The sequence below is a fragment of the Glandiceps talaboti genome, chromosome 17 (assembly GCF_964340395.1).
Source record: "Glandiceps talaboti chromosome 17, keGlaTala1.1, whole genome shotgun sequence".
Lineage (NCBI taxonomy): Eukaryota > Metazoa > Hemichordata > Enteropneusta > Spengelidae > Glandiceps > Glandiceps talaboti.
This window is the reverse complement of record NC_135565.1, coordinates 23,582,733-23,607,979: the sequence shown is the minus strand read 5'-3', so window position 1 is coordinate 23,607,979 and position 25,247 is coordinate 23,582,733. Positions and strand designations below refer to the sequence as shown.

Sequence of the window (25,247 nt, the reverse complement as noted above, 5' to 3'; positions counted from 1 at the left end):
GACTCCTAAGTGCTTATTACCTTTAGATAATCATCAATATATATTGTTCACCTAATGCCTATGTATGCCGGGTAACTCCCATTAGATGAACAATAATTATTCCTGACTCCTAAGTGCTTATTACCTTTAGATAGTCATCAATATATATTGTTCATCTTATGCCTATGTATGCCAGGTAACTCCCATTAGATGAACAATAATTATTCCTGACTCCTAAGTGCTTATTACCTTTAGATAGTCATCAATATATATTGTTCACCTAATGCCTATGTATGCCGAGTAACTCCCATTAGATGAACAAAAATTATTCCTGACTCCTAAGTGCTTATTACCTTTAGATAGTCATCAATATATATTGTTCATCTTATGCCTATGTATGCCAGGTAACTCCCATTAGATGAACAATAATTATTCCTGACTCCTAAGTGCTTATTACCTTTAGATAGTCATCAATATATATTGTTCACCTAATGCCTATGTATGCCGAGTAACTCCCATTAGATGAACAAAAATTATTCCTGACTCCTAAGTGCTTATTACCTTTAGATAGTCATCAATATATATTGTTCACGCAATGCCTATGTATGCCGGGTAAGTCCCATTAGATGAATAATAATTATTCCTGACTCCTAAGTGCTTATTACCTTTAGATAGTCATGAATATATATTGTTCACCTAATGCCTATGTATGCTGGGTAACTCCCATTAGATGTACACTGAATATTCCTGACTCCTAAGTGCTTATTACCTTTAGATAGACATGATCTGCTACAGTATTTCACATTAGATCAGGTGATCAGGAAGTAACAATTTGTTTAGTGCCAGAAACAAGACAAGAGAATTATTATGCTGGCCAGATTGGTTGTTATATCTTGCAGGCTAAAATTGCATTTCATAGCTGTGACTACTCCCACTGTTTACATTGTACCTACACTATGCATTCGTGTGCTTTCGTGAAATGTGTCATGTACGTGCGTGGCTATAGTTACTTTTTTTTCCCATGTTTGTTCCTCGTGTTATTTTACCACAGAGGGCGTCCTTACATTGAAATATGAATTCCCTGGGTGAGTCCACTGTTTGGAACAGCCAAATCCCCTTTCACTTATATAGGTCAGAGGTCGATCTAATTATCGAGTCGTCAATGCGACTGTCTCGACGCGCTGGGCTGTCAGAACTACTATAGATGCCAATGACCTCAGAGTTGCCCAATGTAGTTGCCTGCATCGCTTCATCTCCGAAACACTGCGGGCCGAGTGCGACTGAAAAGTAGTCAATTAACAAACATCATCATGGATTCTTCAGGTAAGTACACAAATGAAATATGAAAGGGGCATTGAAGATGTCTTGGTGCGCGGTCTGCCCGACTTCAAAATTCACTCCGTACGTAGAAAGGTAAACAAAACACCGTATGCTTTCAATTTATATTTTACTTTGTTTCACTTTCAACTTTTTACTCAACTTACAGATATTTTAGACGGGTTGTTATTTTGTTAAATAACAGTATGCGAATTTATAAAGCGTTAATGTTTTCACTCCGTACGTACGTCAGTGAGCGACGTGACAGACAGGGTGTTTTTCAGGAGTTCATCGTAGTTCGATGTTCGTTATTGGAGCCTGAAGGTGATCTACCTTTCAACATTTATAAACACGAATATATCCACTTGTAAATAAAATTGTGGGCAGGTTAATTGAATTCTCGGATCGCCAACGTTGAAATAATGCGATTTCTATGACAGTGAGTTTATGGATTGAAATTTATTTTGCCGTATATTACTAAATTTTTTGTAGCTTGTTGCTGAACAGTATGTGTGTTTTGCCACAATAACTTGCATTATTTAAATCACGGATTTGCATAATTTATACAAAAGATTATGTTTTTTATGTATTAAATATCAAATTTATATGTTGGGCTGTGAAAATATAATTTATGGATGTAGATCAGTACTTGATTCCCAACTCAGGAATGGTTATACTCTGGTAATATGATAAAATGAATTTTTGTTTAGTCTGAGGTCCAGTTAATCAAGTTAAATAAATGTGTCTTTTGAGAGAGTATATCCACTACACAGTAAATCCCCATATACTATGATAGTACAAAATAGCAAAAGCACATGTTTTAAAAAAGTGAGAAAAATATCAAAATATACAACTTTTCAGATGTTTTACTGTTCTCATTTGTATCATCACTATTTTTTCACCCAGTACACTATCTTTGATAAAGTAAATATTTGACACAATTTACAAATAAAAGAGAAGTACTTTTAAAGATTAAAATTGAAAGTTGTAGCATTTGTAAGTTAAGTTAGGTATACATATCTTTAACTGGTTACATAATATTGATTTAAAGAGACCTGTTGACCAAAACGTAAAAAGACTGAACAAATCAATATTCTAATTGCCACAATTACTACTTAGTAACATGCCTCCAATATGAAGTCATTAAGTTCCACAAAAATCATCTCAGAGTCCCACTGAATCCATCTCAAAAGTTCTACTAAAATAAACTCAAAGTTTCATGAAATTCATCTCAGAGTCACTCTAAAAGCATCTTAAATCAGCCTTGCATAAATGATCTCAAAGTCTTCCTAAAACCATCTCAGAGTCCACCTGTTTTAATACTGATATCGTTGCTTCTCTTGGCTGATGATTGACAAATAGTCATCTTTCATTAAGTCAATCAAATGATTCACATAGAGTTTGCAAACTGATTTCAAACATTGGAATTCCCATTACTTGTATGGATATTGGGTTGGTAGTTTTATGCTGGTGTTTTCATTCAATAGGGCTGTTTAGTGTATTGTCATTACAGGAGTTTTAAAAGAATGCATTGAAATTCTTTGTAAGTATTTGACATAAATATTGGTTTATTACCTTTTGATGGATCATATTGTAGTAGCTAGTTCATGGTTAAAATGTCATATCCATGTTCAATGTTCTCTTTTTAGGGTATAAGTACACCATGGTGTGGTTCTATAGGCCTTGTTGTTCTCAAGACACTAAGTTATCAGAATTCTTAAACATCACTTCGCACAGATGTTCAGTACATGAGTTAATCTGTAAGGGGCACCTTCATGCATTGGCTGTCCATAAGTTGGTAGGCATGGCATAACATGACATGTCATATCATATATCACACAGACTATCTCAGTATAAATCACATGTTTAACCATAGAAGTGTAAAGTAATGATATCACAGGTATCACAAATTGAATAGTAATATTTACAACTTTTCTTCAGTTCTACTCTTGTATCAGATCAAATTTTTGATCAAAACATAAAGTTTAATCCAATACTATAGTTTACCCACAAAGATGAATTGTCATGTGATGCAGTTCTACTACTGTTGGTGAGCTTTTGATATACATTGAGATGTGTTTGTAGATAGCAGTGAAGGGAAGTATGTGAGGAACAGGTTTAGAACAGATCAGATCCACTACGTATAGCCAGGTGCAGTATTGCACAGTGCCTTAGAGGTGATCACAGTACTTTATATGGCATTCTGTAGTGAACCAATATACTGGTAGTTCCTTGATATTTGGTGTAATATGGTCTGATTTATTGATTGGAATCAAGATAAATTTGACAATGAAAAGCCATGGTAAATTAAACCTAGCCTAGAGTCAAGTCCCTGTGGGTATTTTGATTACCAAACATATACATACCAGTACTAGTACAGACCATGTATCATTATGCTTGAATGTAGTAAAAGGATTACCCAGTACGAGTCTCATAAAAAAAAATCAATTTAACTACAGTTCAATAGAATTACTTTTTACAAAGTGGTTGTTGCGATGAAAGTCTGTTGTTAGGATGAAATGACCTTGTGTTCATTATTGTCATGTCTTCGTTGTTGTGTTTATTGAGCCTAGTTGTAAGGTACTAGATTATTGATTGGTCAAATAATGGTAATAGCCAGTAAATTATTGATTTGTCACACAGCTGTAACATAGTAAACAAAAAACTGGCTTCGGGTGTTTGGACCCTAAAGTGTATATAGTTAAAGCAGGTTTTTTGATCCTCTTGGGGTCCAGCTAGGGAGTGTTATAAAATTATATGTGCATTAATATTATTCTTATTATTAGTCTTTGGGGTTTGGTTAACCCATTGAATTATTAGATTCATAACAAATACATTATAAAACAAAAAAAATGCTTGCATAATTAAGGCAGGCTTATCAACAAAAGTGTGCAATCTACGACCATAGGTGAATCTTTTGTCTCTTAAAGTAGCAATTAAAATTCCCAATTCAAAGTTGTAAAACAAAATCAAGCTATATTTCAGAACCCTTTTAAATTTCAAGAAGGCATCCCATAAGAACTATGACAAGGAAAATTAACTGATACATTAGGTACTTTTAAATTAATTGTTAGATAGTAACAATTTGGTAATGGCTGTGGGGTGACACATGTAATAACCTATTATGTGTTGATTGAGGTGTCTAAACAAACAAAACTTGCTGTAGAGACTTTTACCTTGTACAGACTTATGTAAATATTGGTAATTTGGTTTACTGTCTGTCTTCCAGGGCTTTCTTAAAAATAGCCAATTTTGTTTTCTCTATGAAAATCATGCAATTAATTTACAATGCAGTGTACTATAGGTGTCTAGATTTTGTCTTGTCAAATTAGTTAAATTGTTGTTTGTATCTTGATAGTTAACAGTGCATACTATGAACATATGTTTTGTGGCTGTAAAGTCATTTTAGCTGATTTAGCTGTAACATTTTTTAATTGTTTGTGCAACAAATCCTTAAAATGTAATTAGTTACTTATTGGTCTACATTTCACAAGATCCCAGCATCCACAGCATGATGGACAATTGCAATAAAATTAGAAAAAGTTGCAAAATGTTGATTTTACAACTCGCCTGCAAGATGACTTCAAGAACAGAACCCCTGGCTTACCTATGGAGCGCAACTTTGTGTAATAGTAATTGTAAGACAACTCCAAATTCAAAATAGTGATACTTAACAATGTTTTCACAAATAACATTCATGAAGCATAATTTATCATATTCAGAAGACTTTGTAGAAAATTGCTGAGCCATTATAATGACATAATAAAAGTAGATTGAATTATATGCTAACTCACAAATGTGGACAATGTAGTCAGTGTGTCATATCTTCTATTAAACATGGTATTAAAGTGAAAATGCAGTCAAAAAATATAAAATTAAGAAGTGAGTAAGATTCATAGTAATTATTTGTTGTTAATGACTTACTTTGGATCGCAGAAAGTGAAAGATATGTTTTCGATTGCAACTATATAGTTCTAATTTAGAGGCAAGCATCATCGACTCCATTTGTGTATAGTTACCTGTATACATACATGTGTAGTTAATCAATCCAATCAGACAGTGTATATATAGAAGGGTCTTTGGGTCAATGATTGGGTCAGGTAAAGCTTACGCTTATTTTGTTGATAGCCCTAAAGATATTGCTGTCTCCATTGAATGACATTTACTTTCAATACAAATGGAAAATTGATAGCTACTTCAACATGTTGTCTTTTATTTCCTTCTGAACCAATTTTTTTCACAGTTGAGGAAATATTTATTCCAACTTTTTTTTGTTTCAGAAAGGTGTCTCATAGTTTTAATTTATTGTAATAAGTAAACCCCCCCCCTGACCTCACTCTCTCTCTCCCCCTAGCTCTGATCGCGTACACTCTCTCTCACTCTCAACCCCTCCCCCATCTCTCTCACTCCATGACCAACCTTCACACACAAAGACTAGACATGGCATTGTGAGGCACAGAGGGGAGGAGATGTTTATAGACACATTTCATTTGCTGAGTGATATTTTCTTCTCTAGTAGTGTTTATTGTGAACCATATCACTATGTCATCAAAAGTCTGCATAGTATTGGTCATAGATACTCATTACATGGTTACTTTTTAAAAACCAGTTCAAGAAGTCACCAGATAATTCATCCATTGTAATCGTCTTCCTGTTTTTAACATAGCGCCATTTGTTATAAGGAGAACATGAAAGGTACTTTGAATAACAACATTACAAGAATCAAAACAATTCCAGCTTTATTTAAAAATCAACTAATCTTTCAATATTATATATTAACTATTATGCCCAAATTAACCCAGAAAATACTTTGAGATGAGATATTCAAGTACACCTGGCTTTCACAATCAATTTATAGATGATATGTGTTAAACTTATCAATCTTTATACAGACAAAATCATAAAGACACGGCATTTTTTGATCTTGACAATTTCAATCTTACAAATATTTGATATATATGGTGTTAATACTGGTAATTGTTGAAGCAGGTGACAACAAATGAATATCCATAATTATGTATATTAAAATTATTATATATTGTAGACATATTAACAACACAAGACAAACAATGCTTTATGTTCAGTCTTTACAAATGTGTGGGTCGTGCCTTTATTACAAATAATGAATGCTATTTGACTAATAACAGGAGAGGTTGAGTTCAACGACTTATAGTAATAGCCATTTCAATACTTAAATGCAAAAATTTACAAAACAAAGAAAAAGGCCATGTTAGTGATTATTAGGACCTTGAGAATATTCACTGATAGATTATTGTAAGTTATATGAAAGTGAGAAATACTGATAAATGATCTTGTCCTCAGACAACAAAGGAAGACTTTATCTCTTATTTCAATATACCAAAGGTAAACCAAAGTACTGTATAATGTATATATTTACAGACTGTCTCTTGAAGCAAATTTTGTTAACCTAAAGAGTTGTTGGGGTATATAGTGAAAGTCCATTTCCAATTCACACTTTTCATTTTGAAATGTTTCACATACCATTCAGATTTTATCTGTGATATTCATGCATTATGACTTTAATTTGTCACAAAAAGTGCAAATGTACATGTACACCTGAACAGATGATGTTAGATTAGGAACCATGACACAGTATCACACAACTGAGCTCAATAAATGAATTCGTTTGTTTAGGCAAGGTCTAGCGTCAATGCGATTGCTGAACTTCATTTTTGCACTTCTAACCAAATTTTGAAAACTTTCACAGCTTCAGGGCAGTGATAACAGGTTCTGTATTTACTACTGAGATGTTCATATGGTGATTGAAATTTACTTTTAATATGATATACAGTACTGGGTTTCTGGTAGTATTTTAATGTATTGAACATAATGTTTTTACTTTGTATCGACCGTGGAGGCAAATTGACTAATACGGTTTACATCATATATAAATGTGTAGATGTCACACTTGTGAACATATGCATTCATTTAGGGGGAGAGGGGAGGTTTTTTGTCCTAAATGAACAAAGTTTGTTTATTGAGCTTGTGTGACATTATGCGATCATCCCTTATGACACCAGGAAAAGTAGTTCAGAATTGTGATAACTTCATGCAATCAATGTATCACCATGCAATGAAAACAATTCAAAGTTGTCCAATATTTATATTCTTCTAGCATTTATTAAGGGGGAGGGACCCAGATTAAAACTTTCTGTAATTTTGTGACTTAACAAACTAGAGTTACTGAGTATCTGTGTATGTCAATTTTTTTTATATCATGTAGTTTTCAATTGACAAAAGTGGGTGTGGCACATTAATCATTAGAATAAGGTGTTGAGACATATAACACAGTCTGAGCTGATGTTATTGTACTTTAAAAACTGCTGTATTTGAATGAATGAATGTTTGGGGATTGATGTTAACAAGTACACTGTTTCCTATTTGCTGACTACTCAAAAGTCAACTTTGCAAAGCTGTTTATTTGTATGTATCTGGAAGCCACTTTAGCTTTTTTTTCACTCCAATAAAAATTTGTTTTCAGTTTTAGTTGAGTGAGGAAAATGGTAATTCAAGTAATATGACAAGTGCAGTTTTCTTACTGAGAATAAATATTAAAGTGATAATAAAAACACATCAACTTCTTTTGCATTTAAGTGATTTCACATTCAGAGAAAGAAAACAAAATGGATATTTTTTGCCACATTTTGACTATTTTTCAAACTCAAGATCATGATTTCAAACAAGGGAAAGAACTACTCTCTTTTATCATAGGAGATAATACGAAACACTACAATGAGTCTATAAGTAAACAAATAGATAAACTTGTCAAACAATACCTTATTGAAGCAATTGAAAACAGAAAAGATTATGTTAAAACTAATATAGAATAGTTTAGCTGTTAGATTTTCTGACAACTAACATTTGAAGCATATATTTTTATTTTCGTTTTATCAATATTCTTACCTCGCTTTGGTGTATTTTGTTATGTTTGTTCCTGTATATGTTTTTTTACTCTTCTTTTTAGTAGTGAATGTATCTTAAGTTTTTGTTAGTGCTGCTCCTAACAATCATAGTGAGCCCCTGATACTAAAGGGATGCAATAAATAAATAAATAAATAAATAAATAAATAAATAAATAAATAAATAAATAAAAACTCAAAGAAAACAGGAATCCCTTGTCTTTGTTAAAGATTGTAAATAGATAAAGTCTACCAGGAGCTTTATCTAGATATGGAAATCTATGCAAATAATTACTAGTAGTCCAAATTAATTCTAACATCTTTGTAATATCAGATTTGATACTTTTTCTTTACAGGTGTGATGAAGATGGTTGGTATGGTTGCTGTGGAAGCAGCCGCTATTATCGGTAGTGTTTATCTGTATAAAAGATGGACCGGAGGTAAATATAAGTTGTAACAGTATCCTTCTTAGATACCATGGTTGATAATATTCATTATACAACTGTATCCCCATCTCTTATTTATACATATACACCTGCAAACACACTCAAATCTGGTCATATTGATTGGTTGTCAGGAGCAACATGGTGTTAGTGTCTGGGATTTGTGTATACTAATTTATAGTCATATAGTTATTGTTATGATCATAACAATTGCTAGACTGTGAAGGTGTTGCCATAGTAATCATTGCTTCTGTGTTTCCAAGGCAACAACTATATTTCCATTGTAAATCAGTGCTTATGTAGTGCCACTGTTAATATTGTCTCTATACTTGCATATCAATTTTACTGCATATACATTTATTTGTTATTGTTATTATTATTATTCACGGTATATATTTTAAATATCATTTCTAGCCAACAAAGCCAATCTTTTAAATGTAAAAGATGATATATATAATAATTTATTTAAATCGATTTAGTTATATGAAAATGAAAATAGTTCTTATTTTACCAATCTACTACTTCATTCCTCCTTTTCTGCTTATTGTTTGTTTGATTAATTTAAAATATTTACATAAATCAATTCTTTTCAAAACAAAATTATCATTTCACAGTAGTTATTTTGATATCAATCAAGAAATATTTTAAGTTAAGTTGCTTGAATTCACTCTTTCCTTTTTCTGTTCAATATAACATGTTGTGGTGTTGATTCAATTGTAAGCAGCATACACGTTTACATACACATGTTTACATTATCTTGTTTCAGCCATTATGACATCACACTACAGCAAATACCATAGCCAGGCATATGATTAACATTTTCCATATGTTGTACCCTCACATTTACTCCACATCCATACCTGATAAAAAGAAAATGCTGTTTTGGAGAAAATTCCTGAATCTGAGTCAACATCTGTTTACATTGAGGACAATAACATTTAAGTAATGTCTATTTACCGGTATAAAAAATGTTAAAGGTTAATATTCACTTTCAACTGCACAACTCCATTTATAGTCAAGTACAGGGTGAACATTCTATATACTTCTATCTCATATTTTCTCCATACGTGGTCAGAAATCATTTTTAATATCTTTAGCCAAATTCCAAAATCTGAATTCTCACCTATTTGGAGTGTAAACAATAATTGCTTTGTATTAAAATCATATTTAGTTAACATTCATTTTAAGCTGAAAGACTTCTGCTAGCCTGTAAAACATACAGAACTCTATCCTGGATTATTTGTGAACCATTAATTTACCAATTACCTGTGCCATTTATGTTTTGTAAGATGAATTGACTTAACTTCAAGGCATATAGCGTATGATGACAATGGTTTGATACCTCAGTGTATGTTGTCTGAATCTGCCTATATAGCTATTGCTTACATACATGTATATGTCATCTTAGTATCATGTTTACATGCAATTTGAAGTCTAAATCAGTAATCTCTGAACGTTATAGTCCTACTTGTAACTTGACAATTTGTTTATTTTTATCAAATCATGTAATAAACTATGATTAGGAATTCAATTTCAAAATATTATTCTTCATCTCAAATTCACTCTAGTATGAATTTAAGTGTAATATGAACTATGAAATCTAAAAATCAGTTGCAGAATGATTCAATCTGTAATATTAAAAGGAAGTAATTGATTGATGAATGATAAATCAGAATTATTGATTATACTAATACTGTGCCACATTGTTTTGGGATTTCCAATCCTGCATAGTGATGTTACATATATAGACATAACAGAGAAATACTGTAGTATTATGTAAGCCATCAGATGTAACAATCAATTTTTTACCTTCTGTAAGGAAGGTTATATATTAGGGGATGAAAAGTCTGTGTGTGTGTGTGTGTGTGTGTGTGTGTGTGTGTGTGTGTCTGTCTGTCTGTCTGTCTGTCTGTCTGTCTGTCTCGCCATTTTCTAAAAAATAGCTGTCTCAATTAAAATGAAATTTGGTAAACATGTTATGTAGGGTAATAACAAGAACTGATTAGGTTTTGGTAAACATACCATGAATATTAATGAGCATTTTGCATAATTAATGTTTTTTTGGTAATTAGGCTATATCTCAAGAATGCACGCTTCAAATTCAATATAATTTGGTTCATACATTTGCAATACCAAAGCACATCTGTCTTGAAAATATTGTCGATGTAGCTTTTATTTTTGATAAGTTATTGGCATATTTTTGATAATTACACCTGTAGGTTTTTTCAATTTTAATTTCAATTCATTAAATCTGATCAAAGGACTAGTCCAACAGTACTCATATTCCTTGCTGCATAATGATATAAATTTTAAAGAGTAATACAGTATAATATAAACCATCAGAGCCAACAATCAATCATTCTGTTATAATTTGCATTGTTGTTCTTATAGCTTGTGCACAAGGGTGATAGTCAGAACTGAACTAGTACAGGTACTATACATCAAATCTAACACTGATTACAAGTCCCACTGTACTCATTTCCCTCGCTGCACATGGATTGCAGTGATAGAATGAGTAAGACAGTACTAGTGTATATAAACCATTAAATTAAAACACTACATGTATATTCAATTTGTGCATCATTTGCTTTGTTGTGTCCCTAGCTGCACACCAGTGGTATAGTCAGCTTTTAATAGTGTAAGTCGTTACCAGACATTAATAACTTTAACAACAGCACTCATTTCCCCTCACTGCATGCAATGATAGAATTTGAAAGAGTAATAGCTAGAATGATTGATATAAACCCAGACACCAGATCTCTAACAATTTATCAGTGTACACTGTTATCATTAACTTTGTTGTTCCTTTTAATAGTTTCACAAAGGTCATAGACAGAATTGAAAAGTGTATTATACAAACTATCAAATCTAACAATGATTTGTACTCATTTCCCTTGCTGTACAATGATTGCAGTGATCAAATTTCAGAGTAAAACAGTATATATACAAACCATCAAATCTAACAATTATTTGTACTCATTTCCCTTGCTGTACAATGATTGCTTTCATAGAATTTCGCAGATTATTGATAGTATATATATAAACCATTAAATCTTACAATAAGGACTTTTACTCCCTGAGCTGCACAAGTAAAGGTGGTATTCAGAATTCAATTTGCTACACAAATCATCAAATCTAACAATACGGAGAGTTCATAAATTAACCATCAGATCTAACAATAAGAACAGTTTCTATTTGCTTTGTATATATAAGGTCCCAGGCTAAAATAATGCTGCCATGAATTAAGTCATATAAACCAAAACCTATAGATAGTTTAATCCACATTTGTATTTTTACCTCCCATAAGGGGAGTTATTGAAATTGCACTGTCTGTCTCTCTGTCTCTGTCTGTCTCTCTGTCTCTGTCTGTCTGTCTGTCTGTCTGTCTGTCTGACTGACTGTCTGTCTCTGTCTGTCTGTGTGTGTGTATGTCTGTCTGTCTGTATCACCATTTTCTTAAAAACAGCTGGCTCAATTATTAAATATTCCCATCAGTTGCTCTACAGTTATTTGATAAACTAATTTAGAAGTATTTGATGGTAAAGGTTTGTAATTAATATCACTATTTATATTAATTAATCAGTTCTTAATACCATAATTTAATAATTGCCATACATTAATCATATTTGATTTACTTGTCATATTAATTTGTACTTTGAAGTGATAGTTCATTATTAAGTTATGGCCAGTTATTACAAGTGAAATCAGTGTTTTAATGTACCTAATTCTTGTACTAAGAAATTGCCTTTAGTAAATTGAAGGGTTTACATCTTGAATAAGTTGAATAAATTTACTTTCAAATGAGTCTTAAATTCCACTCATGACCTGAAACACTGAAGGATAAGAATTTCAATGAGTATTGTATTCTCATTATGGTTTTCTTAGTGTCAACTCTCCTGGCCCTGAGATTTGAACAGGACATAGTGTACTGTGTACTCCTGTATTGGACTTCCAAGGTACACATACAGATCTGGCCGAGTTCCAGTCCTTCAGAAAATGAACAAAGAGACAGGAAAGAAAATGAAAGGGTTTGCGATTACAATGACGCAAACTAAATAAGAAACCTGTAAACTACTATTGTGTAACCAACAATCAACAATAAAACCCTGTACTTCTTTCACCTTAACTTTCTTTGTTAGATAGAAGTCTTTATAAGGTCATAGTTTGGTAGAAACCAGGCCAATCACAGGGTAATTTATTTAATTTTCTAATATGGCCACTTAATTGTTAATAACTATTTCAGTGGTTTTGAAAAAAAAACAGGGACATTTTTTAAAAAATAACGTTACTACTTTATATGCATATTCATGTTTGTAGGAATACATATCGAATACCTAAATAATTTTCTAAAAACAATTAGTACCAAAATTACAATAAAACGTTTTAGTAAACACAGTTGTCAAGAATTTTGGGGAGTCAGAAATTGGGTTAATGTGGTTTTAAAAATATCTTCATTATCATCTCAGTTCACCATGTAACAAGTACTCACCTGTTTTCAGATATTTATGGCCTTATTAAAAGTTAAGAAGTAATTTGATTCTGTGACAACTGTTGAGTGAGACATACAATATGGTACATTCAGAGACAACTCAATTGCTGACTTAAGTACACTTTTTTAATGTGTACATGTATGTACAAGCTATATGACAAAGAATTGCTGTCTTTACACATTTTTTACAAATAAAGAATTTTAGTTTGTACAAAGTAAAGCTAGTGGGGTACCATGCAAACATTGACAAAGAAAACATTTCACATATAGTCGAACCATTAACAACACATACATAATTTTATTGCAGAATTCCATGTTTGTATATTTTGTAATTTTATTTTTTTATTTAGAGTGTGTGGTCAATCCCAACTGGTTTGTCTCAGGATATGTATGCCTGGTCTTCACTGTTTTGAATACCATTGACAATGTTTATACCTGGTCTTCACTGTTTTGAATACCATTGACAATGTTTTTGATATTCAATCATTTTTCTATCTTTATTACACAATACACACTACCTGTGTGGTTTATGGTACAAATTTTTAAAAATTGCTATCAATGTGGTGGTAAGATTATTCAACTTATGTTGCTATGGTAACTTACTAATTGTCCCCTTCCCATAATATTTCATGTATGCATTGTCAAAACCATGAACACTAATTATTTTGCTACTACTAAATCTCAATTTCCACTAGAAACATACATAAAATGAATATGCACACAAAATTAAAATATATTTTTACTATATACCACAGTGATATTTAAAGGGGCCAAAAGCAGGTAAAATCAACCTGTGTTGTCAAGGTACATAATTATGTACATGTATGTATAGACCACTATTTAGAAATAACAGAATACTGCTGTGATGGGGCCATGATAAGCCTGTATTCCAAGGTATTATGATGCATGTGACGAGGTATCCCTACTACTCTGAAATTATGGTATATTGAGGCATATGAATTAAGCTATGCTGTGTTTACTAGATTCCACCCCTGCTGTTGCCAAGGTTCCCAAAGCCTAGCCAGAACACTCACATTCAATTGAATTTCACCATTAGTTGGTAACACTGGTGATATAAAAATCTGTATTTTGTATTTCACCAACACATGTACAGTATCAAATTCCAGGTAATTTAAAAGTGATAAACTCCATGTAACATATTGGCCTTTGTAATCCAACTAAAGTACAGTATTCAATCATATTTACAGGTGGTCTTTTGTTAATACTATTAAAGTATGGTAGATTTACCACTGGATAAGTACTGATGCATTCATAATGAAATAGTGATGTCACCTGGATAGAACATATATTATGTAACATTTGCCATCAACAAAGTACTTGTATCAAGACTACCATCCCACTGTTTAAAGGCCTGGGATTCAATCTCAGGTTCTCACATTAGTGTAATTCTTATCAGTGGAACCATGAGAATTGTATAGGATTATTCTTTTGTTTGCAATCAACCATTTGTACAGTTCTGTCCGTCGTTTTGTGTTTTTCACATCTAAATGTTAATCTTCATGGGAACTACATGTAGCTGGGGGTTTAACTCAACAGGTTTTATCAAAGGAATAAAATTACAAATTTTTCATCAATGTTAACTTTGTATAAAAACAATGAAAATACTCTGGAGGCCAATTGTTTAACAAGATTGCTGTATCAAGAGGAGAGGGAGAAAATTGAAAGCATCAATGGTTCTTCAGCTCTCTCCTGAAAAAATTCATAAGTAGACGGTCCCATTGATATTTAATAGTTTCCACTCCCCTGGTTAAATAAATACAATTGAAAATATAGTTGCATTTTCATAATATACTAAACTGATTCCTCATAATTACTAACACTGACTGAAAATGAGAGACACTGATTACTCTTTCATACTTGGCCATCTTGCATCTTATAAGAACCACCTCTTTTATACTTTGGTGATTTGCATGACATTTTATTAACTTTTTCATACAAGTAGATATTTTTATCTATTAAATTGTCCTCATTGAAGTTTATGTTTCAAGTTCATTGTTATCATTATAATCAATATGAAATATCTTCACAAACAATGCACAGCTCAGAAGGGTCAACCTTTTTCCATTGGGTCCTCATGCATTCGCAGTTTCTAAATAAATGCCATTTCTATCTTTTATGACAGACCGAGCACATCCAGTGGCGGCCAATCCAAGCCAAAGTGAGGTAGATGAAGAAGAGATAGAAATTACTCCTGAAGAAGTTGAGTCAACAGAAAGTTTATCTGATGATGAAAACTACAATGTGGATACAAAAACATACAAGGCACGTTACCATGAGAACAGGGGAGTGGAGGAGGAGGATGGCAGTAGTATAGAAGTAGGTAATGCAGTTTCCATGGATACAGATGAAAAGATACAAAAAAATCAAGTGCCATTAGATTTATCGACAGAGCCTGTCTTTGATATCAATGCTAGGATGGAAGGTGAAAAAAAGATTTTGAAGGAAGGAAAGTGCTTTGGAGTGCCAGATGCCAGTAGTAGTAGCCATGGCAACAAACATAGCTGTACTGTTCTAGAGACAGATGGTGCTAAAAGTTTAGAAAGTGTAAATTCTGAAAATAGTGCATTAGAGAAGCCAGAGGTCATTGCAACTGAGGAAGCTATTGTGTTTGCTATGGATTCAGTGCAAGAAAGACATATTGGTAAAAGTTATGACTGCTTCACAGAACTTCAGCCTCAGAATGAAAATCAACAAGCTTTAGACAACAACAAAGTAGATGAAGACTTAGAAAAAACTGATGGCAGTATTTTGAATGAAGCTGACAGCAATCTGACAAATGATGAAGTAGATGCAGGAATGACTGAGGATGGATATGGTGTGCATGATGATAGCGAAGATAACAAATATAATGAAAATTGTGGAGATAACGATCCTGGAGAACGGGATGAAGGTATAGAGCCATTCTTTCAGAAAGAAACAAGTTTCACAGAAAATTCTCCAAGCAACCAATCTTTTGATGTTTCTGATAAACTATTCCAAAGTTCTCCAAATCAAAATAGTGATGATCTATGTAGAGAAGAAAGCCTCATGAAGACAACCCAGCCAAACACAGAAAGTGGACAAAATTCAGATAATGCTGATCCAATGATTTGTGCTAGTGTGCAACAAGAAGACACTTTTGACCAAGAGATAGATAGTTGTATACCAGATGGTCCAGTAATGGCTGAACCATATGTAATCAAAGAGGAAGATGACAGTCTTCAGGAATCTGGATATATGTCAGAATCATCTCATCATAAAACTTGTATGAAAAATAGTGCATTTCAAGCGAATGGAAACACACCAGATAACCATGCACAGACGTCTAACACTCCTTCGGTTACTTCAGGGAGTCTCTCAGAGGCATCAGAAACGTCTTCAGTAATATCAGAAACTGGGTCTGTGAAAGAGAAAACCAATGATCTTCATAACACTAGAGAACCAGCTGAACCATTTCAAAATAAAGCAGGCCATAATCCTGAAGACCAATCTCAGCTTGGTAAACTTCCAAGAGAGGAAGATCTCAGCCCTAACGTGGATAAAGGAACTAGTAGTTCTGAGAGGAATGAAGACAACACTGAAAAATCACATGACACCAAAGAACTTGTGTCAGAATCCTTTAAGAAACATGGAGAAAGTGATACGGTACAAAGTTCATCTGACTTTGAAAACATAGAAGTGACATTGCTATCACAACATAGTACCGATAGTACAAAGTGTGATGATGATGATGATGATGATGATGTCGATGATGATGATGATGTTATTGCCACTAAGGAAACTGTCAAATTTGCAATGGATTCAGTGCATGATGATGTTGATGTTGATGTTGATGACGACAACAGCAGTGATGACAATGACAATGATGATGGTGATGGTGATGAACCTAACTTGAATGAAAAAGAAAAACAACTAGAAGAAGACATCCAGCCAGTTTCTGAAATTATGGTGTCAAACTCAACAGCTGCAAAACAGGAACCTGTTCCTTTGAGTATAACAGAGTCAGAGGAACCTTCTAAAAAGACTTTTGAGACTACTTCACTTGACAAAGACACACCAAACAGTACACACAGTGACTTACAGACAAAGTTTGCTAGTCAGACAGAGAATAATTATAACATATCACAATGCCCTCAAGGAACACATTTACAAGAGAAGATTGATCAGGGTGATGATAGAGATGATGGTGATAATGTAAATAACATGCCAGATGAAAGAATGCCCACCTTCTTTTCTTCAAAAGAAGATAACATTTCAGAAAAGATAGATGACAAACAGGGAAGAGAAACCAAGGGAGAGGAAGGAGGAGCAGCAGGTGGAATTGCTGGAAGCAATATTGAAAACACATTGAAAGGACCAACTTATGCTAATGAAGTAGGTATTCCAGTGATAGTTGTAACTAATGACCAAACCCATGAATATGATGAAAGAGATGTGAACAAACCAAAGACTACCCTATCACCTAAAATCACTTATACCAGTGGAGAAAACAGTGCATCCAGTACTTCATCAACTTCCAGCAAAACAGAAACAAATGCAATATTGATATCAGAGAGTGAAATTGATGAAGTCATAGCAAAAGAAAACAGATACATTACTACAGCAGACTGTGGAATGCCAACTGATACCAAGAGTACTCACCCAACCAACACTTCAACTAAGCATAATAAAAGGGAGACAACGGTACAATCTAATCACAAGGAAGACCAAAAACAACAGACACCAACCAAAACTTCAACTGAGAGTAATAAAAGGGAGACAACAGTACAATCTAATCACAAGGAAGACCAAAAACAACAGACACCAACCAACACTTCAACTGAGAGTAATAAAAGGGAGACAACAGTACAATCTAATCACAAGGAAAACCAAAAAGAACAGACACCAAACAATCAAGGGCAAGAACAAAATGGATTTTCTTCTCTTAATGCAATGATCAGTACTGCAAGTGAAACTCCTGTGGTTGACAGTAGCAATTCTGGGAAGAAATTAATACCTACTAATAGAGATGAAAGCAAGAGTTGTGTAGAGACGTCCCTAGTAGGAGATGAGAGCAATAAAATTGCTTCCCTAGTAGGAAATGAAAAAAAGATTTCAGATAAAAATACACCAAAAAGCGATCAAAATGTACCTGAAAAAGGTACAGAAGTCAGGTCGATGCAAAGAAGACACATCATTAAAAGTACAAGAGATGACATACCCACTCCTACATCTAACAAAATGGTGGGTGTTAAACCAAAATATGGCGCAGGTTCTAAATTATCACAGAAGGAAGTTGAGGAAGCTCTCAAGGTTTTAACTTCTCCCAACGTCAGCAAGAAAAATGGGAATGAAAGTAGCAAAATAGGAAAACTTGATGACCCTGTTAAAGCAACGGATGAGGCAACCAGCCCAAGAAATCTATATAAATCTAACCCTGTTGCTTGGCAACAAGGTGCTATTCCTAAGCGACGAGTGGAGGTTGAGAATGTAGGCAAACAGACAGAAGAAGGAGAGTTGCCATCCATTCCTGGGAAAGATGTAAAGGAAGTTGTCAGTCCAAAAAGGGAGAAGTATCATGATGCAAGTGAAACAGTTGCTAAGCAACAACCAAATAAATATCAGAGTTCAAATGAACCAAAGAGGGAAGTGAAAAGGGGAGATACAAGTGATAAGCTAGCAAGATCTCAGAGCAGTCCTGCACAAGTAGTGTCTCCACAAACAAGGATATCACCAACCAAACAAGACCCTACAAGTAAGCAATAACAGATTGTCTACAGCAAACATAGTTATGGTAATTTATTAAAAATAGATTAATTTTCATCTTTGTGATAATTGTCTGAGAATTTTTTTTTTATTTGGTAAACCAATTATGTAAAGTACATTGTCATTATAGATGTAACTATGGCTGTTGTCTGTTAACTGAACGTCAATTATAGGTGAAAATTAGACTGTTGTCTGTTAACTGAACATCAATTAGACTATTGTCTGTTAACTGAACGTCAATTATAGGTGAAAATTGGACTGTTGTCTGTTAACTGAACGTCAATTAGACTGTTGTCTGTTAACTGAACGTCAATTGGACTGTTGTCTGTTAACTGAACGTCAATTAGACTGTTGTCTGTTAACTGAACGTCAATTAGACTGTTGTCTGTTAACTGAACGTCAATTATTGTCAAATACAAAATGACTTGATAGACCCAATTACAATACAAAGAGACAAGCATAGTTTCTATTTTATATATATATAAATGAATGAAGAAAATATTTTGAAATAATAGTGCTTTGATATGTTGATCTCTATCAGTACATCAATTTGGTACAGTAGAAGTAGTGATAGAGGCAATATTTAAATCATTTTTTGCTGATAAGCATTGTACTTTATTGTTCATTTAGTAAATTAATAAGAATAAGAAAGACAAAAATTGTTTGGTATTTTAATGTCATTGTCAATTTCTTTCTAAATATCAAATTACTGTTGTTATTAATAGGGAATGTTTACATTATTGTTTTTGACAAAATAATTTTATAATTTAATTAAATGTTTTGTTTTATTTTAAAATTAAATGTGCAGATACTGTAAAGAGTCCAAACACAAACACAAAGATCCCTTCCAGTTCTGTCCAAACAACCAAAAGTATTCAAGCAGAGCCATCCATTTCAGCTGGTAAGTTTAACCAGTCACTTTTTGTATTTCTTTATCATATCGAGTCCCTGTTTTCACAGAAAATAATCAGTGATTGGCTGAACTGATATGACAAATCAAGTTAGCTTTTACTGACCAATCAGTGTTCTGATAAAGTCTATAAGGAACAAGTTTAATGGTGGGGCCAGACAGGAGTGAATGGCCAACATTACCACATTTTCTTAATTCTTTGCAAATAATGAAGCAAAATTCTGTACAAACTTGACGTACCATACAGTAAAGTACAGTACAGTACAGTACAGTACAGTACAATACAGTACAGTACAGTATACATATATATTTTCCATCCCAATTTTATAAAGAAGAATTTACTGGAAAATTTATAGAACCCATATTATTTCTGTTACACAGTGGAGTGCATATTTTCTGTGCATTATCCTCTGCCCAATAATATATGCATCACACATGAAATATCAAATGGTGAGCCAGCCATCTGTTGATTGTGAACAAATTGTAAACTCCACTATTTGTATACCATGGGGAAATGGTCCTCAAAACTATTCAATGCTAGAACTGTTCAAAAAGCTGACAGAAAGCAAATGGTACCACACCCATAGTTTAAACATTATTTCATGTTATTTCATGCAAATCTAATTAGGATTATTAGGTTGATGGAGTGTTTCACTACTAGGATACAATTTTAATTTACAGAAATATACATACATTTTAAACCCACACAGACTCTACCCCATCACATCAATTTCTAGAAGTGATATCAATTACTACTATGCAAGCTGTACATTTACCACAGCTGTCACTTATTAAATAGTGATCCAGGCAGTATGTGCTACATTGTTATTTGACAGTTAAAACTATTTACACACTCCAGTAAACAAAGAAGTAATGTCAGGTTAATCTGTTGATGTACCACATTTTAATTGTTTGTTTGTGTTCACCACATTAATGCTAATAAATTGAATTTTGTTTTTACTTGACAGCTCGTTACAGGAATGGTAAATACACTTTAAGATGTGTTTATTACGCCGACAACTAATTACCAAATAATAACTACTAATATTTTTATTGTTCATTATCACAACATTTTCCAGACATGTTTCAGAAAGATAATTTATTGTAAATATATGTTTAATGTCACATTAGTATAAGTTAAAATAATTAATTTTATGTGAAAACAGCAACTATGCACTTTTAATGTATTCAGCAGATTTTTTTATATTGTTTGGTGGCTAGGAATGCAATCTGAATAAAATCTGATGTGATGAACACATTTACAACACAATTTGTTTATGTACTTCTATTTCATTGATTTACTGTTGTTTGTTTTTGATTTGTTGTTATGAGAGTGAGCACCTTCGTAAGACATGATAAGAAGACACTCCCTCCCTGAAACAATAAAGTCACAACCAAAGGACAATAAATTAAGAAAATAGATGCGTATTCCGTATTCATCACATGAAATTTTAATCAGATTGCTGAGGAGACAAATCTGGTAAAACCTTCAGAGATTTCCACAATTGGTAGACAAGGAAATTCAGCTACAAAGTGACCAGCTCATCTCCTACATCAGAAATTCAGCTACAAAGTGACCAGGTCATCTCCTACATAAAAGTGACCAAGTCATCTCCTACATCGGAAATTCAGTTAAAAAGTGACCAGGTCATCTCCTACATCAGAAATTCAGTTAAAAATTGACCAGGTCATCTCCTACATCAGAAATTCAGCTAAAAAGCGACCAGGTCATCTCCTACATCAGAAATTCAGTTAAAAAGTGACCAAGTCATCTCCTACATCAGACCTTGATTGCATACTAACATGCCTTTGCTTTAATTTATAATTTCATGATGAAAATTAACAATTTATAATTTCATGATGAAAATTAACACCTTGAAGTGCTTTTCCACGTAATATTGTTACTAACAATGACTAATTCTCATAATTCCCAAGTCTAATAATAAATAATGCTTAGTTGAATAATTATGGAAGAAAACATTACTTGAAAGTGATATAATAAGAAATTTGACTTTGTAATTTGCTTAGCTGCTGATTACCTAAAAGCTACATGGTTTGTTGAAATAAACATTCAACATTTGCATTAATTGTCAACTTAAAGTGGTTATATGGAGTATGTACTTGATATTTTAATATATGGGGAAGTGACAGACACATCATGCACAGACTGAAAATGATTTATTGATTCCCTGTCTTTAACCATTTTATTCACAAATCACTTCCTGTAGATACAATAACAAATTTTTCAAATATTTTTAAGTCATTTTTTGAGTTACAAACATGATGTAACCCATACTGTTTCACAACACGGTAAAATTGTTCAATTTCTTATTTAAAAGTCCCAAATAAATAGTACCCATATTGCCACTTTAGGGGAGCAATAAATTATGTGTTGCAATTATCAAAATTAATATGTATTCTTGTTCAAAACAAAAGATTTGCACTAACACACTTATAGTATATATCAATATTTGAATCTATCTTCTATATCTGTAATTTGCAGAAGCTGAGGATTTTTCTCAACTATTTGAAGCCATTTCTAGAAGAGATAAAAGAGCATCACTTGATCGGATGAAGTATGTTAACCTGGGAAGAATGAAGGATGGGTTAACACTTCTTCACCAAGCTGCGAAATATGACATGGTGATCATTGTAACTGGTCTTTACGTCTACGGTGCATTCATTGAAATTGCAGAAATTACTGCAGGGAGGGATGCTGGAAGATTCCGGGGTCTCACAGCCCGTGGGATTGCTGAGAAATGCAGACATTTTGATATTGTACACCAAATTGATAAGTTTTATGAATGCGAGTATAGTTTATCTGCTCTTCATCAAGTAGCACGCAGCGGTAATTTGCAAGCTATACAAAAACTTTGTGAGAATCGTATGAATGTATCAATGGTTGGTAACCATGGAAACACACCACTTTACATGGCAGCTTGTGCAGGTAGGCTACAAGCAATACAGCTACTGCTTAAATATGGCGCTGACATGACAGTTGTCTGTGATCGTGAGAAAACAGTTTTGCACAAAGCGGCTGAATGGGGACATCTTGATGTTGTAAAGTACTTTGTCTCTCAGTGTCACTTTGATGTCAACATGAGAAGCAGAGATGGCATAACACCTCTTCATTTGGCTGCAGCATACGGTAACACAGACACTGTCATGTTCTTGCTGGATCACAAAGCCTTAATTAGTCTCCAGTCCCATTACCGTGAAACACCACTGTTCTGGGCGGTTGCTCATGGCAATGTTGACGTGGTGAAGCTGCTTGTGCAACGAGGTGCCCGTGCTGAGCTTCAACCACAAAGTGCTTCTGGTCCAACTGATTGGAACTTCTTACATGTTGCTGCTTCTAGTGGCCATGCTGACATGTGTATGTACTTACTTGACCGAGGATTTGATATGCACTCTGTTACTCACAAGGCTATGGAGATGAATGGATACTATGCTCAAGGAGTTAATGCATTGCATCTAGCAGCAGGACATGGCCGTCAGTCCGTCATAAAATTCCTAATTGAGAGTGGTGCTGACGTCGATGCCAAAGATTCAGAAAACTGCACACCTTTACACTACGCTGCACAATTCGGCTATGCTAAAGCAGTACAGGAACTAATCAACTGCAAAGCTAATGTAAATGTGCAGAACCAGCATCAGTTTGCGCCATTACATAAAGCGGCCACAAACGGCCATACTGAAGTCATTGAAATCCTTCTAAATAATGATGCTAATATTGCGATACCAGTCTCCTCACAATATGGCGGCTGTAGCCCTCTTCATCTTGCAGCAGCTGAGGGTCACTATGATGTCATACTCTTACTTGTGAAGAGAGGTGCACTCATGAATGCTCAAGATGGAAATAAACAAGTGCCATTACACTTAGCCGCTAAGAATGGCCACCTTGATGTGGTGCGATTGTTGTGTTCTAGCGGGGCGGCCATCAGCTGCAAAGATCAAAAGGGTGATAGTCCGTTGACACTTGCATTAAAGAAAAAGCAATGGGAGGTGGCTAAGTTTTTAAAAGAAAGTGGAGCACTCGGTAGAACGCCAATCATGCATAAGTTCACAAGGCTCAGAATGGGAAGTCCGAGATAGATCAATGAGAAGAAATAATGTCAAATTTTAGAATTGTTTCTTTAAAAGTGCACTAGTTGCAACTGGAGGGTTTTTTGAAACTGTTTTGTTAGATATAAAATACCATACACCAAAAACTATGTTGAATCATCTGTTGGTATATATTTGTGTATCAGTTAGTAAACATTGTTTGGTGCAATATATCCAATCAAAGTCCCCAACCTAACAAATTCATTACTTTAACAAATCACAATTTCAACATATTACTATGATACTACATGTACTTATTAAACTACACTTCTAATTTACCTCCTTGCAACTCGTCTTACAAAACAAAAGTGAAGACCTCCATGTGATACATATTACAAAACAAAAGTAAAAAAATGACACATGTTGCCATGCCATTTAGGTGATAACTAACTCTTTCTGTCTGTAAAAAAAACAGATATTGATTGTCATATTGGATTATTTTAAGAAAGATTTTCAGTTGCTGTTATTGTCAAGTTTGTTTGTTGTGTTATGGGAAGGCTAACCTTTGTATATTTACCACTTTGGCAAAAATATATTTTAGATTCATATAACAACATATCAATCAAGCTGTGTAATTAGTGTACAGAAAATGATGCAGAATAAGGTGAAAACTTTTTTGTTTTAATGATGTTAAAAGCATTGTGTTCATATATGTTAAAAGCATTGTGTTCATATATGTTAAAAGCATTGTGTTTATATATGTTAAAAGCATTGTGTCCATATATGTTAAAAGCATTGTGTTTATATATGTTAAAAGCATTGTGTTCATATATGTTAAAAGCATTGTGTTTATATATGTTAAAAGCATTGTGTCCATATATGTTAAAAGCATTGTGTTTATATATGTTAAAAGCATTGTGTCCATATATGTTAAAAGCATTGTGTTTATATATGTTAAAAGCATTGTGTCCATATATGTTAAAAGCATTGTGTTTATATATGTTAAAAGCATTGTGTTCATATATGTTAAAAGCATTGTGTTTATATATGTTAAAAGTATTGTGTTTATATATGTTAAAAGCATTGTGTTCATATATGTTAAAAGCATTGTGTTCATATATGTTAAAAGCATTGTGTTCATATATGCTAAAGGCATTGTGTTCATATATGTTAAAAGCATTGTGTTCATATATGTTAAAAGCATTGTGTTCATATGTTAAAAGCATTGTGTTCATATATGTTAAAAGCATTGTGTTCATATGTTAAAAGCATTGTGTTCACATATGTTAAAAGCATTGTGCTCATATGTTAAAAGCATTGTGATGTAGTGAATTTACAAATTTCTAAGGGTGAATCTACTGATTTGTTTACAATTTCTAACATATTATTAAGATATGTAT

General features: G+C 33.3%; 1 protein-coding gene across 1 annotated transcript; it reads left to right on the top strand.

The window, feature by feature from the left end:
- Nucleotides 1-1,166: 1,166 nt before the first annotated feature.
- On the top strand, nucleotides 1,167-24,503 carry LOC144448217 (uncharacterized). Its single transcript, XM_078138371.1, has 7 exons — nucleotides 1,167-1,302; nucleotides 8,573-8,656; nucleotides 15,292-16,886; nucleotides 16,926-18,882; nucleotides 19,702-19,794; nucleotides 20,772-20,786; nucleotides 22,307-24,503. Exons 1-7 carry the CDS (start codon nucleotides 1,290-1,292, stop codon nucleotides 23,896-23,898), a joined length of 5,349 nt encoding a protein of 1,782 aa, XP_077994497.1. The 5' UTR covers nucleotides 1,167-1,289; the 3' UTR covers nucleotides 23,899-24,503.
- The last annotated feature ends 744 nt before the right edge of the window (nucleotides 24,504-25,247 follow it).